At 36.6% G+C, this 17,072-nt stretch overlaps 1 protein-coding gene across 1 annotated transcript in view; it reads right to left on the bottom strand.

Moving 5' to 3' along the window:
* The window catches only part of TSGA10 (testis specific, 10), a gene marked incomplete at both ends in the record, with an annotated part of 23,363 nt that extends 7,351 nt beyond the window's left edge, over positions 1-16,012 (bottom strand). Inside the window, 10 exons of the mRNA XM_010023150.1 lie at positions 1,503-1,671; positions 1,898-1,953; positions 3,131-3,285; positions 8,305-8,420; positions 9,627-9,778; positions 12,184-12,261; positions 12,420-12,593; positions 12,944-13,095; positions 13,591-13,762; positions 15,803-16,012. Coding sequence (XP_010021452.1) covers positions 1,503-1,671; positions 1,898-1,953; positions 3,131-3,285; positions 8,305-8,420; positions 9,627-9,778; positions 12,184-12,261; positions 12,420-12,593; positions 12,944-13,095; positions 13,591-13,762; positions 15,803-16,012 — 1,434 coding nt within the window. The remainder of the gene's footprint in view (positions 1-1,502; positions 1,672-1,897; positions 1,954-3,130; positions 3,286-8,304; positions 8,421-9,626; positions 9,779-12,183; positions 12,262-12,419; positions 12,594-12,943; positions 13,096-13,590; positions 13,763-15,802) is intronic.
* Positions 16,013-17,072: the final 1,060 nt, after the last annotated feature.

The raw sequence follows: 17,072 nt of genomic DNA, 5'->3' as shown, positions 1-17,072 counted from the left end.
TCCTGCTGCAAAAAAGCTGTCAGTTTTTGAGAAAGGTACTCTGTAAATCTGTGAACTTTTCCAGTAAGCCCCAGTGAAGAAATGAGAATGCTGTTTTAAATACTTCAAGTGTCACCTAAATTAATGGAAGAATCTACAGGAACCAATACATATTATAGAGACAAGCCTATTAAAAAGTAGTTGATCCTGTGAGGCTAAGACTTTGGTTTCTAACTGCTTCTAAAAGCATCCAGGCATTACAAAGAAAACCACAAAGCTGTCAAAAGTAGACAAAAGCAACGGGAGGCTGTGTTTTGTACCAGCTGACCTCATCGGTATCAACTGTGATTCGGAGAGAAAGTAAAGAACAGTGATTCCCTGGAGTACCTTTGGTGGTAAAAGCTACTATGAACTTTGACATTTCTAGGATACTCAAAGAAGCACCAAAGAGAAATTACTAGTATGTGCGAGAGAATAGTTATTTAGAATGAGACCTGTCTCACCTAATTTTTGCAGTGCAGAATTAGCCACCTGATCTAGTCAGCTACGCTTCCTCTATAATGAAGGGAGACAGACAGGTAAAATGAATCACTTTAAAAACCGATGGGATGGGACAAAACTCCTTCTATAGGACTTTTCTTCACTTAAAAGGGAGTCTTAATAACTTAAAACTTTTATACACCTAACATCAGGTAAAGTTAATTTGCTCCTTCAAAACTGGGTAGTGCTTCTAGAGGAAAGAGAAAGAGCAGGAAGTATTTTCACAGACATCCTAAGCAGTAGAGTATGTGCAGAGAAGAAAGACCAAAAAAAGTATCAGAAAACCTAAATGAAGGCAAGAAGTTGAAGAAAAAGAAGAAAAACCTGAACATTACATAGTGATGAAATTACTACAAATATTTAAGCTTAGTTTCTAGCTGCTTGGAAAACATACTGATGCATAAGCATTGTGTGTGCGTGAGGTGACACTTTAAGTATTTTAACTACTTTCATTAGGAACTGCACTCAGATAAGTAACACAGTAGATAATGTAATGTTGTAAAATAACCAAATATTTCCAGCATCTTTTATCCAAAAGCCACTTTAAAGGAACATAAATACAATACTATTGCCAAAGTTTTGAACTTTATTAGAATGCATACTGTGTTCAATTATTAGCAAGTCAAATTCAAAAGCTTTTAAATACTCTAGGCCAGTGACAGCACAGTATAAGAAATACTTGCTGCCTTCTTTATAGTACTTTTCCTTATAAGCAATAGTTATAACTGCCACATTGGTTTTACTTGAAGATCAACAAAAGCATTAAATAGCTGTTCCACAGATAAACATCCAAACCATCACATAAGAACAGCTGGTCCTCATTATACAAGTGAGCTGAGCGATAAAGGGAAAATCACAGTTTGAAAAATGAGCTTAAAAACTAGTTTGCAGATTTACTTCTGATGAGGGCCCAGCAATTCTATGCACTACTTTAAAAATACACCATTTTCCTTTTTAGTCAAGTGTTCTCTGTACAAATGTACCTGATTTTCTTGCTTAATATTAGAAAGATGCTCTTGTAACCTGTCCTTCTCCTGAGCTAATGATTCTCTGTTCTTGTTAGCCTGCACAAGTTCTTTGGTGGTTTCTTGTAGCTGTTGATCCAAAGTGGTGATATCTTTCTCACAGATACAGAGCGCTTCAGAAGATTTCCTATGCAATAAGTAAAAAAATCCTTCAGGTATGACAATACTGCCCAACCTAATACAAATGATAGCTCTTCCATTGGTTAAATTTGCAAATCATGAAACAGAGCTGTAACATTTTAATTTTTAACAAGTAAAAAATATTTATACATTAGCACATCCTATGATTCAGTTTTTGAGTTAATGTTGTAAGTTATTCAAAATTTGATAATGGTCTTACAGTTCATCCTTACTTTATGGAACGCTCCAACTCAGAAATCAGAATCTTGAAATCTGTAATTATTTTCTCCTTGAAAAGAAATACAAAATTAAAATAAACCTCTTGCCACTCCTCAGTATAAAATGGAAAAAATATAAAATAAGATTATTTATATTTCCTTTTATTCAGCTAGCTGATTAATTTAACTGGTGCAAAATGGACTGTGGTTTTCAAAGTTTCATCATGTACTGTTTAGAGCTGAAAATTCCAATAATCTAGTTTGGCAAATAAAGGAACAAATATTACCTTCTGCAGAGTATAATGGTCTTAATTAAATTTTTTAATCCTTTGTGGTTGTAAAGGTAGCATTTGGCTCACACTCCCAAAACTAGAGAATGTCTTCTGCCTGTTGGATATGTTATCACAACTTTTCTACAGTGAATAAACTACCAAACTCTGGTAGTTTGCAAATGATAAAACAAGAATTCCATCGCAAAGTATATTACTTACTCCCTTGTCTTTGGATACAGATATTAAAAGAAGCACAGATAGGCTAAGGAAATGTCTTCCACTGAAGACACAAGAGAGGTGAGAGACAGCCATCTCTTGTCTACAATGGACATCATTTCACAATTTACAGCTCTAAAAATACAAAGCCAGTGCTTATGGCAAGATGATTTTAGCCTGTCCTGCCATATCTTTTCTTAAAGATTTTGGTAAAAATCAATGCAAATTCCTTAAAACAGTTAAAGATTACCTTCTTTATTTTGTCCTAAATCAATATCCCGGTGACTTCAGCTGAAGTGAAAAGTAATGTTTCAGAACTAAGACCTAAGCAGCTTCATTACATAGTTTGAAATCACACTGTGCAATATACCTTAAGGTGAAAATAATATAATTCAGGTGCTTCTTCAATGACAAAAAAGGCAATATTATTTAGCACCCTGCATATTTAACATCGGTGGACCCCAAGAAAGGATTTAGGCTAAATTTTATGACAAAATATTTATTGGCTAATTTATTCTTCTTCACTTCAGAAAAAAGTACTCAAAGTCTCTTCTGTTCATAAGCATAAAGCATACAAAACACCAAATATGAGATGACACTGCTCAAACCTACTGCTGTTGAAGTCAACATAAGTTTTATTGCTGTCTGGAGCAGAGCTAGGTCAGCACTGAGCACTGTTGTAGATAACAGAGTAAGTGTAATGACTCAACAGATCCTTTACCCATTTACTTTTTGTGACTGTTTACATGTTAGAACATACTTTAGTTGCCAGGCTTTCCTCAAAAGTAGCAATCGTTTTTCTTCCTTCTTCCACACAGCCTTGCAAAGATGCCTTCTCTTTATTGAGTTGCGCAACTGTTCCCTTCAAAGCACAGATCTCTTCTTGTTGTACGAGACTGTGTCTTGAAAAGTTATCTGGACACAATCAGAAAGGTCTCATTTTTATGAATTCAACCCATTTTAAATAGTAATTGTTTTGGTACACTTCTAATGTATAAAAGAACATGGCAAAATCTCCCCTTCAAGTAAACACTGAAGCATGTACCTTTTAAAAATACACAAATAACCCAACTGATATTTATAGAACTGCATTCTTCCTTAGATCAAGGCCTTAAACAACTTGGGGGAAAAAAAAAAGAAAAAATCTATCTAAACAGCAAATGTTTAGATCATTAAAAATAACTCTCTTGGGTATTATAACAATAAAGGCTTAAACAGAATTACTATAGACAGAAGGAGTATGCAGACTACAGCATCTAATGACTGATTGATATCCTGACATTAGCTAGTTTTTTCTTAAATAATATTTTTATTCAAACAAGCTTCATGTAAAAGTGAGAGTAACGCAATTATAAATTTCAACACCACTTAAAATTGCAAAGATAATAATGAAAAAATCTATCTACTCATTACAAAATCAAATTCCAAAAGATGTCTCTCCCTGTCTTCATTCAGTTAATAAAGTGTTACACGCTACATTTACCTTTAAATAGTTAGAGAATCAATCCTTATTTGATCTACATGAATTGCATTTGCAGAGGAGAACTACAGAAACTCTTCTCACCATGAACCTTACATCTCATAAAAACCATGCAGGCTGCAAATTACTCTTTAAATATCAGTGTAATTGGGCTTATTGAATGATACTTGTTAACCACTTCCAGCAGATAAAACATCAGAAGTAAAATGATCTGTAGCTCAGTCTTTCAGGGACATCATAGCATATATTCACATTCTATTTTTCGCACAGAGTCTTTTCCTATTTCAAAACACAAGATGAAATGCACTCAAATTTCCACCTCACATTTTTGGATGTATGGCTCTGGAACCTGCTAAGACAGTGTTCAAACCTGATTCTAAAGAAAATTCTGTTGGAGCAGCTAATCCTGGAAACCACTTCCAGGCACATTAAGGACAAGAAAATCATCAGTAGTAGTCAGCATGGCATCACCCAGGGGAAGGGACCAGCTGACAAACTTCTGTGATGAAATGACTGGCCTGGTAGACGAAGGGAGGGCAGTGGTTATTGTCTACCTTGAGTTCAGTAGGACCTCTGAAACTCCCATTATATACTCAGAGATGAGCTGTTGACATATGGGCTGGATGAGGAGACAGTGAGGCGGATTGAAAACTATCTGAACAGCCAGGCCCAGAGGGTGGTTATCAGTGGCACAAAGTCTAGTTGGCAGGTGGTCACTAGTGGTATGCCCCAGGGGTTAATGCTGGGTAAAGTCCTGGTTTACATCTTCATTGATGATCTTGATGATGGGACAGAGTGTACCATCAGGAATTTTGCTGATGACACAAAACTGTGAGGAGTGGCTGATACACCGGAGGGTCATACTGCCATCCAGAGGGACCGTGACAGGCTGGAGAAATGGGCTGATGGGAACCTCAAAGTTCAAAAAGGGAAGTGCAAAGTCCTGTGCCTGGGGAGGAACAACCCCAGGCACCAGTAGACACTGGGGGCCACCCAGGTGGACAGCAGCTTGGGAGGAAAGCTGGGGGTCCTGGTGGACACCAAGTTGAACATGAGCCACCAATGTGCCCTTGGTGCAAAGAAGGTGAATAGTATCCTGGGCTGCATTAGGGAAAGTATTACCAGTTGGTCAAGGCAGGTGATCCTTCCTCTCTACTCAGCAATGATAAGAAACATCCGGAGTAATGGTTCCAGTTCTGGTCTCCCCAGTACAGGAGAAACATGGACATACTGGAGAGAGCCCAGCAAAGGACCACAAACATGAATGAGGGACTGGAGCATCTCTCTTATGAGGAAAAGCTGAGAGAGTTTGAACTGGTTAGCCTGGAGAAGGCTGCAGGGTGAGGTCTTATAAATGTACATAAATATCTGAAGGGAGGGTGCAAACAGCACAGAGCTAGGCTCTTTTAAGCTCAGTGACAGTGAAAGAAGCAATGGGCACAAACTGAAACACAGGAGGTTCCCTCTGAATATTAGGAAACACTTTATTTTTTCCTGTGAGGATGACCAAGCACTGGAACAGGTTGCCCAGGGAGGTTACGAAGTCTCCTTCCTCGGAGATATTCAAAAGTCACCTGGAGATGGGCAACTGGCTGTAGGTGTCCCTGCTTGAGAAGGGACGTTGGACACGATGACCTTCAGAAGTGCCTTCCCAACCTCGACCATTCTAAGCAAGGGTGTGTTACCACCATTTTACAGAGAAGCAATAGAGGCACAAAGATCAATTGAAAGTGTTCTCTGATTATTCTGGATGCTCAAACTGTGACCAACATTTTCAGGATGGAAAATACTACATTTCAAAAAGCCACAACTATGGACTGCTGCCACAGCTGTGAGGGCTCAACATTCCTGAAAATTAATAACCTAAGTATCAAATCAGGCACTCTGAAAATAGGTCATACGTATAGTTAGTGAGCAATTCTGAAAAGCTGGCTGTGCATCGCCCCAAAATTCTAATGTATAGACAGCAATATCATAAAATACTGCATAGTAGTGTTTAACAGTTTAAATAGCATGTGCTTTCTCTTTCTGCAATTACCTGCTTTATTCACTGTATTCTCAGCTAAGGAGAAGATCTGACAGACAAGCTTGCTTCACTAGACAACACTGATTTACTCCCTACAAAATTCTGCAAAAGTTGGTGCAAAGGCTCCTATAGAAAAACACCACACGATAGTGTAATTAAAAACAGTACTATAAGGTAAAAACAACCAACCAACCACCCAACTTTGGATTTATTTATTAAGTAGTACAGACAAACTTAAGACTCGTTCTGAACTTCTTAGTGTTTGTCTCTGAAGTTAGTTACTTGTGTGAAAAACGAAAAGCGTAATTTGGATTCCTATTATTGTCACATGACAGAAGATAACCACGTGGGGACTATACTGCTGTGTACATTATTTTGCTGACAGAAGAAGGTAACACAAGACTTGGAAATCCATAGTTCCATTCCAGACTCCAAAATGGGAGAATGTTCTCCAGTGGGCACACACGATTTCTTTCCATCTTCTCCAATTCTACCTCTCCAAGAAGACACTATTAGCTGCTCATGCTTTATCTTCATTTTGGACAGCCCTAAGTCTTAAGGTTTCCCATCCTAAACTCCTTCCCTACTAACACAAGGCTCCTAAAACCATATTTTCCATCTCAGTCTCCTTTTACTTCCAATCTTTCTCCTGCTTTCAGCATTATTGTTCAAGCCCTAAATGTTCTGTGTGTATTCTGCTCACAAGTTCTAGTCACGGTTTGTGTCCAATAGCTGCAAGTCCTACCCAAAAATCTCTGAATTAGTCATCCAACCATGAGGATCTTTCCACTCTCTCTACCCACTTCACACTAGCTATCCTCACTGGATGTCTCTGATCCTTCTTCACTCCTTCCCCTCACTTCATTAATTTTCAGTCTCTGTTTTACCGCATTGCCCTGGCTTTCCCTGGTGCCATGTCTAAACTCTTTATTCCATTCACTAACTTCCAACCTCACTGTTTCATACTTATAGTCTCTTCCGACAACCAACCCTCCTCGTTGCAAATTCCTGCCCAGCCATGTCCTGGGTTCTGCCCAGGACAAGCCAATATCCCTATTCTTCACTTGTCTCCTGGCTCTTTATTAACTTTACTTCACCTACCTATTTCATTAGGATTATGCTGCCTCATCCAGATTGTAATCTCCGTATCCTCTCCTTATTGATACTGCAGTTAAAACCTCTTGACTTTCTTCTCTCAGTACATTCGCTCCCCACACCTACACTGTAGTTCCACTCCTTCAGCATCTTCCACTGTTATCCCTGTGGCCACAGGATAATAGCACAATACAGTCTCCATTAATTTCAAGATTCTTTGCCTGGACTTGCCTCACAGTAATGAAAAATGCTAATGGATCTAGATTAGAACATGCTTCAGTCACATTATCTGAGACCACAGGTGACAAATTCTAAGAAGTCTCCATCTCTATTCGGCTTTAATGAACTGATATTTCAATTTTTTTTTTAAGCTTAAAATACACCCAAATTCAGATGCATTTTCTGGGAATGATCCAAAGCATTCAACGACACATAAAAATCCTAACTTGGGACAACTGACATGCCTACCAAACACTAAGTCCCTACATTACTGTACCACTATAGGGATAGGAACATAGGACTTTTAAAACAAAATATGTGGATTTTAATGTGGACAAAACATCTTTGCCTCTAGCCTTCTCAGGAGTGGATTAAACACCTTAACCAAAACACTAAAAAAGAACCAAATAAGTTCATTTTGAATGGAATATTCATCCCAAACAAAATATTTAAATCAAATAACCTGAGTCTGAAATTTGTAATTAACAGAAAACAAGATATTTAATAGCATCAGTCAGCTCTAACATTAGCTATAATTAGCTACAGTTTAGCTTTGCTTTCCCTTCACAAATTCAGAACTGCATTTGAGAAAATATTATGTCAACTGTATCTATAAAAAATAACAAAGATTTCTAACACAATTCTGTTGTTATTTTGGAAGTAAGAACATACTCCTTGGCACTACAGGAATAATAATTCATGTATCCACCTCCATTACTCCCATAATATAAAAAAAGTGCAACATACAATATCAGATTGTTATATACTAAAAAGGATGTTCTCTTGATTCCATCATCATTATCTTATAGTGCTGAGAGGTGCTACCACCTCCTTAGCGGATCATAAATCAAAATATGCCAATATACCAACATGCATTGTTCGGCTGACAAAATGTATTGTCACTGAAACTTACTTGCAAGAGCTTGATGACATAGTTTTAAAATACAAAATCCAATAATATAACTAATGTTTTGCACTTGAAAAGTTAAAACTGGCAAAAGTGTATTTATTTGCATTCAACACTTTTTCTTTCAACCCATTAAAAAAAAAAAAGAGCAGCAATTTAACAACTAGCATATTGAATGTTATTACAAAAACTGTATCTGTCACTCACCAATTTTTTCATCCAGAAGTGTAATTTTCTCTTGAGCAACTTGTAGTTCACATTTTTTCTTAACAAGGCTTTGCTGAGCCTCTGAAAGACTCTGTTCTGTCTTTTCATTTAATAAACTGGAAAAGCAGAAGCATTAAACAGGAGAATTCAGACATTTACATATTAATATTTTTTTTCCATTTTGGAATGTCACCAAAATTGTAAAAGTTAAGAAAAAGCAAGATTCTTCTGTATTTTTTAGACTATTTGGGGTATTTTATTAATGTTAACCTTAACTTCTGCATATTACAGTCTGAATACTCCTGTAAAGAATCACAGAAAAGTACGAAGAATTATTTACAACAAATGGATGTAAAAAATTCCCAAAAATTATGAAAATAAAAATCCTCACTTGGGACATACATTGGAATGCCTGAACTATTTCAAGTTATACCCAAGCTATCTGTTTAAATCATGTAGGAATATTAATGATTCTAGCACCCAACATTGCCACCAATCAAAATCCAACCAAAAAAAAAAAATCCTACAACACCCATGTGTTGACTACACCAGTCACCTGTAAGGACACATAGGTTTAAGAGAGTATTTGCCTAACTAAATTATATTTAAGGAAATGCAAGAGGAAAAAGTCACAGTATCTTCTCTTGCAGTCTGTTCACTCTGTGGCCTAGTTCAGTCTGTGATCTAGTCCCTCACATCTCTCTGCACAAACTCCACATGTGATTGATCTTTCCTTCCAGTCAGTAAATTATCCTTTTTTATCTTGCACTCACTGACTTGTGCTTTTATCCCTAACAGCTTCAATTGAGTCCAGTCCCAGCTACATGCTTCTGAACACGGTTAGGAACTCTAGTTGAGCAGCAGGCTATAAACTTTATGCAAGGCTTCAATTTTATTTCCTCTCATGAAAAAGCTCCAAGACTAAGAAATGGATGTTTGAAACTAACTACATGTGATACTCATTATTTTATGTGTGCTTGTTTGTCTTTATAAAAATAATAAAAAATTAGAGAAAAAAAAGACATACTCAATTTACCAAAAAACACCAATCTCTGCAGCTTCTAATAGGAAGCTCCTAACTCTTAGAGTGAATTCTACTTTTCTCTGAAGATGGTTTTCAGCATATCATAATATCAACAAGCCGAGAACATTTGCATATAAATAAGCAATGAGGAAACCAATTTCATTCCAAAAAGAAGGATGGCTCATAAGAACAACTATCATAAATTCCTTTGCCTTTGAGCTATACAACAGTTACAAAAACAAATGAACATAGGCTGACGTTACTCAACAAACTAATGCAATTATATACATTGACTTACTTAAGTGAAACATATTCAGCTTCCCGTCGGCTCAGCTCAGTTTCAGAGTTCAGTACTTTTCTTGCCAATCTTTTAATCTCAGTTTCCAGAGAATCAATGGTGTCTTTCATTAGCGTCACTTTGGACACCTGTTCTAACCGTTCACTTTCTAACTATAAATATAATTAAATGTTAAAAGATAAAAAAAGCTGATTTTTACAGAAATTCTCCTATTAATTCAAATTCTACTCTGGTTTTAGCACAAATCTTTCACTGAAGAGCAGATGTCCAAGTACCTCATTTACTCAGAGCCTGACTACAAGTCTACAGAAGGTAGTTGGCAAAGAGATAAAATATGATTTTCACTTCCTTTGAAGGACAATCAATTTCCTGTCGTTCAGATCTCTGGGAAATTTTTCATTTATTAATGTAAATTTCAGGTTGGTAATTATGCCCAAGGGCAAAAATACTTGGTATTGATCAATACTGAAAATTTTCAGTGCAAAATAACTTACAGAAATCATTATTATGAGTGTATGAAGGGAGAAATACCAGTTTGGGATGACTTTAGGCCTCTACTAAGTTATAGATAGAGATATGGATAGAGAAATCACTGTAAAACACTAGCATAAAGCACTGTATTACCAAGTTACCACCATGAGGCCTTTAGGTCTATACCTAGAACAAAGAACAGGTTCAAAACTTCTCACACAGACTCCAGAAAAGCTGCTTTGAAATCTCCACTTTAAAGAAAGATGTGTTTATTAAAATGCTCATACTTAACACCACTCAAAAAACTGTCCTTTCGAAATTCTTTGAAACAGCTCTTTAAAGGTAAAAAATTCTCACCTCATCCCTCTCCTTATTTACTGATTCTTTCAGTACTAATTTCTATGTTACTGTATTCAGAAGTCAGACCTCTAAAGAGCAAGTGAGTAAGCCTCTGGTACACAGTAACTTTTTCAATACTAGTGCCATAAAATTCATATTGATGTATCACCTTCCAAGGGTGATTCAATATTCACTATATATCATATATCAAACGTGTGATTGAAGCTAATTTACTTCTTGGAGTACCCAGAGCTATTTAAACCTACAGTGCATTCTTCATCACAGATGTACTCAGTTTAATATTACAATCCTTGGAACTATACTTAATAGAAAGGCTGAAGAGGAAAATTAACCAGAACTTAAACCCACAAGATCTAGAAGAACGATATACAACAGAAATCAACATTAATCTGTTTAAAAAACAAGTTCTACCAAAACTGTAAATGTATTTAAGATTTATATTAATTTTATTAATGTTTTAATTTCATGTTTTGGCACCTTATATTAGCAAACAATTGCACACACAAGTAATTTAAGCCATATTAAATAGGACTTGTCAGAACAATACAATTATATTCGTTTTTGGAGCATCAGGTCTTAATAGTATGCAATCATAGATAATACACACTGGAATGCACTCCACGAGGTCTCTAGTCTGAATTCCTGCTCAAAGCAGGGCCAGCTCTGAGGTCAGGCTGACTCAGGGCTTTGTCCAGTCCAGTCTTGAACATCTTCAAGGTTTGGAACTGCCTGATGGTCCTCATGAGAAAAAGGTATTTCCTTATCCAGCTTGAGCCCTTGTTGTTTCAACTGATGACCATTGTTGCTCTCATCCTTCCCCCGTGCACTGGTGTGAAAAGCCCACTTCCGACTTCGTGATTATTACTGGCAGGTAGGACTCAGGTCCTTAAGCCACCTCTGCTCCTGGGAACTCCTCTCATATGGAAAGTATGTTCCAGCCCCAACTATTGTGGGAACCCTTCATTAAACTCACTCCATTTTGGCACTGTGTTGCTTGCACTGTGGTGGCAAAACCGGAAGTGGTATATTCCAGATGTGGTCTCATGAGTGCTCAGTAAAAGGGGATAATCACTTCCCTCGAGTTACTAGCTGCATCATGTTCACACAGCCTAGTATAGTCTTGGCCACCTTTGCCACCACGGCATACTGCTGGCTGATATACAGCTTGCTTTTCAGCAGAGCTGCTCCCAAACGATTGGTCCCCAACCTGTATTGGTGCCAGTGGCTCTTCTTCCCAAATTCAGAACTTGGCATTCATCATTGCAAAGGTTCCTGTTGTCCATTCTTCCTGCCTGTCCTGGTCCTTGTGGATGACTGCCCTGCTCTGTGGTATATCAACAGTTTTCCCTAACTTGGTGTCATCTGCAAACCTTACGAGCATGCATTCTGTTGCCTCCTTCAGGTCACTGATAAAGATGTTTAACAGGACAGGCCTCAGAATCCCTGTGGTACTCCATGTTAACAGTCTCCAGGCCAAATTAATTTCTACCTGATAAAACTGACCATCCAATCAAGTTTTTTCCCCACCCATCCAGAACTTAATATCCTAACCTGGATACAAGAACACTATGGGTAACAGTGTCAAAAGCCTTGCTACAGTCTTGATTAAGAACTGCTCTCAGCCTATAGTTTCCTGACAGAAAACAGTCAGGCTGGTCCTGCAGAATTAACCATGATTATCATCTGTATTACATTTACAGTTCCATAAATAATTATTTTCCCTTACGTTTTGAATGGTAGCTTCTAGCTCTTCAATCCGCTGTTCCAAACGAGCCTTTTCATTAAACACAGTCTCTTGGGAAATCTGTACCAAATAACAACAAAAAGAGAGAACAAGTCTGAACTTACCACAGACATGTAACACAATTAACTCTCAGGATTAGAAGTCTTTAGCAACTTTAATTACACTACTGAGTAGTTTTCATGTTAAAATAACCAGGAGTGGGGAGGCCAGAATCAAACCTTTAACTGCTCCCTGAGGCTATCACGTTCTGTAGTCATCCTTCGAAAATCTGACAGTACTGTATCCCTTTCCATCTCCACTTGTCTTAACATAGCTTGAGCTGTTGCCATAGCTTTAGGACTCCCTGGACACTTGATAACTTCCTGACGAAGCCGGGAAATCTCTTGCTGTGCCTGTTTTTAAAAACAGCGGTATAACAGAAATAAAGACTAGATAATGTAATATATTACTGTGGCATATGGCTGGTAACGCAGAGCATCCCAGAAACTGTGCAATGTCAAACTAATGATTTGTGCATATATTCTTTCATTCAGAAAAGCATTATTAACTCAGGACAGCACTTACAAACTTGCATTTAACTGACAAATACAAATCACAGAATTTCCATACCTTTTTCTCATTTTTTTTTAAACAAATGCTTTGCTCTTTATTTTATGTGATAAAGAAAGAAAAAAGAAGTATTTTCTTCTTGCACATGACCTTAGGTCATTTTAATTAATCATACAAATATAAATTAAATTACCCGTTCATAAAGATTGACCATTTTGTCTCTCTCGGCTGTTAAAACGTTGAGGTTACCCTGAATTTCTGCTACATGGCGCTCGTATTTCTTCTGTGTTGACTTAAGGTCTTCACGTTCTCTCAATATTTTCAAAATGTCTGGAGCAAAGGTCACTCCCTTAAAGAATAAGATGATATAAGGTTAAAGTAGAGAAACAAAACTTGGTGTGATTTCTTCTTATATCTAGTTTGGAAATTTCTGTGACAGATTTAAGAAGATTCCAACCTTGTAACTTCTAGATAGTCAAGACTGTACATATATATTTCTCAGTATTAAAGACCCGAGATACATACCATTTTCTAAAATACACATTTAGTTTGAGCAGCAAATATCTATCACAAATGGTACAGACAATCATGTTAACTATTACTTACATCATAAGCACCTGTCAGGAACCATTTAAAGTGATACACATACATGGAAGTTCACATTATTGGCCCATTCCCATCTTATGTATCCTTTCCTTTATAATCAATCAGTTTTTCTTCCTGCTAATTATAGCTTTAGTAGTTTAGCAAAAGGTAAACCAACATTCTACAAATGCATTCCTCCCCTTCCTAAGTGTTTTCCCAAGCTCACCCGGATGGATGAAATTTTTTTTAGCATGCTGCCACAAGTATTGGTTTGCTTAGGACTTGCAAATGTGTTTCTAAATATCTTCAGCAAATTCTCAGTCTCATTTTTATAGTAGTCTCTGTCCTCTTCCAACGTCTTAATAAAGGCATCGAGCTTTGAAGGTGACCTCCCTTGCTTCATTCCAGCTTCTGTTTGTAAAATAACCTGCAAGTGCAAAAATGAGAGAATTCATTCACTGAAATAGAACTTTTGTAATGGATGATACTTCAGTGTAAAATGGATAAACATACTCTTCAAAATAAAGATGAAGCAGATATCTAATTAAAATAAATATCTATTTAATACTTTAAAGTAACTTCCGAATGTCTGTATTTTCTCTTTTTTATTATACTGAACAGTTTACCTGAATGTACTTTTAGAATGGATCTAACAGGACAGAAAAAGACATAAAAGCTAAATATTAATTAACTTGGAATGTATCTGTTCAAAACAAAGGAGGGCAATTAAGATTTGCATTGGAATATCTAATGATTTTTTAAATATGACAGACATTAGACCATTATGTTTGCTTAAGATCCATGAAAGGTGAATTTCTGAAATGGAAATAAAAGAATGTGCAAATAAGTATAGCTGAAATCCAGGAAGTCATGTAGGGGCCCAAAACAAATTTTGAGGATGAATTGCAATTCCCAAGTTCAAGATTGCACACCCTATCCCTCTCTGTTACAATCTATCTCTTGGAAGTACCTGACCCATGGAAGTTTAAGCACCTGTGAAATACTAAATTCTGCAAATGTATTATTCTTGTTAAGGCACATGCAGAAGTATGTCTTTAAAGCCCTGAAGTTAGTAATTAATTACCTAAATTTCTCAGTCTAGCTGTCAAATCCCAAATTTTCTGGCTGAAGGGCTGAGATCTTCCCAGGGTAATTGAGCAATAAGCTCTGCAGCACCAGAGTGGGTTTTTTTCCATAGGGGATTCTTTGCAGGATTGTGGCATATTCCACATTAAATTACTTTAAGAAATTACTACCTTGAACACAAAAAAAAAAATCCCCATCAATTTATACTGGAAGCAAGTGAATGAGTCCACTTAATAAATCCAAATGTTAATTTAAGTTATATTTACCACTGGCAAATATTTCTATGATTATGACATTGTATACATCTCAAAATATTCCAACAGTATTGTTACACCTTAAGGAAGACAGGATATTAAGATGAAAAAATTAAAAAAATTACTTCTGTTTTGCAAGTGATTTACAAGGTATTCAAAACAGTTGTGTGCAATTTTGTGAAAAAAATTAAGATTCTCAAAAGCAGAATTGTTACCAGCTAGTTACAAACTAGAAAGATTCCTACCCATCTAGAGACAGTGAATTACAAATGAAAACATGTGTATTTATCCATTCTATAACATGTAAGTTATCAGTGAAAATAAACTAAGTGAAATTCACTCGTGCAAGTATTAGTTTCATGTGGAAGTGATCTGATTTCATAGTTACATATACAGATACATGCTTAACTCACAGATTGTAGTGTTTTCACTGAGTATTCCAGCTTCTTTATCGTCTTCTGCTGGTTTTGAATTTGAATCTACCATTAAAAAAAATAGAGAGCAAGAGATGCATTAATTTTGTATAATCATTTGTACGTGTTTTCTAGTTTGACTAGGCTGAGAACATACTATTTAGTAAAAATAAACTCAATCTAGAAGTCAATCAGTTAAAAGTTGCATCTTCAGATGCAGTCCAGGATGAGGAAAAACAGTAACAGTTGAGTTACTCTCAGGTGAGTGAATGAAAAAGGAAGCATTGAATACTTATTCCCAGAACTGTCTTATAGAGAAACTTTTGAAAACAGGGACAGGTTATGGGCTAAAGAAATAAGGATGTAGTTACACTAATGGCAAACAAAGAATATGCTTTATCCCATCTGATCACAACTACATCACATAATTCCATGTGCATAGAGTGCCATTTTCCATTTCCCTGTGAAATCAAAACCATTTTTCACTGAAATTACATTCTTTCCAACTGCATGATTTTTAATCCTTGAATTCAAAAAATACCAAAAAAGGCCAGAATCCACCCACTCTTCCTTCATTCCAGCAAATATATTTCAACACAGAGATGAAAGCTAGAAATTCAGCCCAAAAGGTAAACAAAACAGAACAGTTCCCTGTAGTATTAGCAACCAACATTAAAACATCATTGCACAATATTAACTCTAACAGGTAGTCACCTTTGCTTCCTTAAGCTCCTTATCAGCAGTATTCAATAGCAGTTCTTTTTCCAGCTGCTCAGATAGTTTGCCAATTACAGCCAGTTCTTTACACAGGTGATCATTTTTACAGGTGAACCTATCCACTTGACTTCCCACCACTTGCTTCGTATCAAGGAGTTGCATGACATGTTGCCTTAGCTCATAGTTTATCTTCTTCAGATCTTCAATCTGTGAGGACAAGGAGCAAGAAAGAATTTTGATTAATCTTCAAGGATTTGCAGGGACTATTTTGTAAGTAATTTACACTTAACAAAAAAAAATCAGTATATATTATTCACAAATGAATAATATGCACACTACTAGTACTCTTCTGAAAAAGACTAATTTGGAAGGGTTATGGACAATGCAGAACCTGATCCTTAATGTTTATGCTAAAAATTATCTCTAGCAGGGCTGCCACTGCAGTTATTCTCCCATAGCACCGTGAGAGGAAATGTCTCTCCAGGCCAGGTCTAAAGTTTCCAACAGCTACTCACTATGATTCTGTTCGGTCTTAGAAATGCCCTTCAGTCCTCCTCTTTTAGTTGTGCTGGTATGCTTTACACAAGCTTTCAGAAAGGCCAGCAGAAATATAGCAGATCAATTATTAATGCAAATTCATTGATTAATCAAGATAAGATTAGTAATTCCCTGAAACAATGTTGTCTTTTTAGAAAAATATTATATGGCCTTTTTGTAAGAAACCAGAAATTGCCAACTATTTTGTCACTATCTACTTGCTGTAACATCTCAGTCTACAGGAATGTTGCTGCCTCCTACAGCGTTTCAACGTTCTGAGCCCTCAGATTTCTAAAATCTCAACCTAATTGAGACAGGGATACAGTGCAACGCAGAAATTCCACTGCTTGCACAGGCTGATCCTGTAATGCATGAGAAATCAACATAGCCGAATACTGAATTCTACATGGCTCACTTTGATTCTAATAGTCAGAGAGGTTTCCTCAGGTACTACCAGCATTGCACAAAAGTACATTCTGAATTATCTAGGAAGTCTTGAAAGACGCTTTGTGACAAAAAGCTTTCTGGGTGGGCTCTGTCCTGTGACATTCTGCATCATGGTTTGTGATTCCTACACTTGTATGATGTTATAAAATTTGGGGAGAATACCACTCTGATATTACTGAAGGAAGTTCACAAGGATACCTGTTTTACAAGGTGGGAAGAGAAGTGCTAATGAAGGACAGGGAGGCTAAATCCCACTCTGAACCTGAATGTACAAACAATACTT

Source organism: Nestor notabilis, unplaced genomic scaffold (assembly GCF_000696875.1).
Source record: "Nestor notabilis isolate BGI_N333 unplaced genomic scaffold, ASM69687v1 scaffold9301, whole genome shotgun sequence".
Lineage (NCBI taxonomy): Eukaryota > Metazoa > Chordata > Aves > Psittaciformes > Psittacidae > Nestor > Nestor notabilis.
This window is presented reverse-complemented; position numbering and strand designations above follow the sequence as displayed.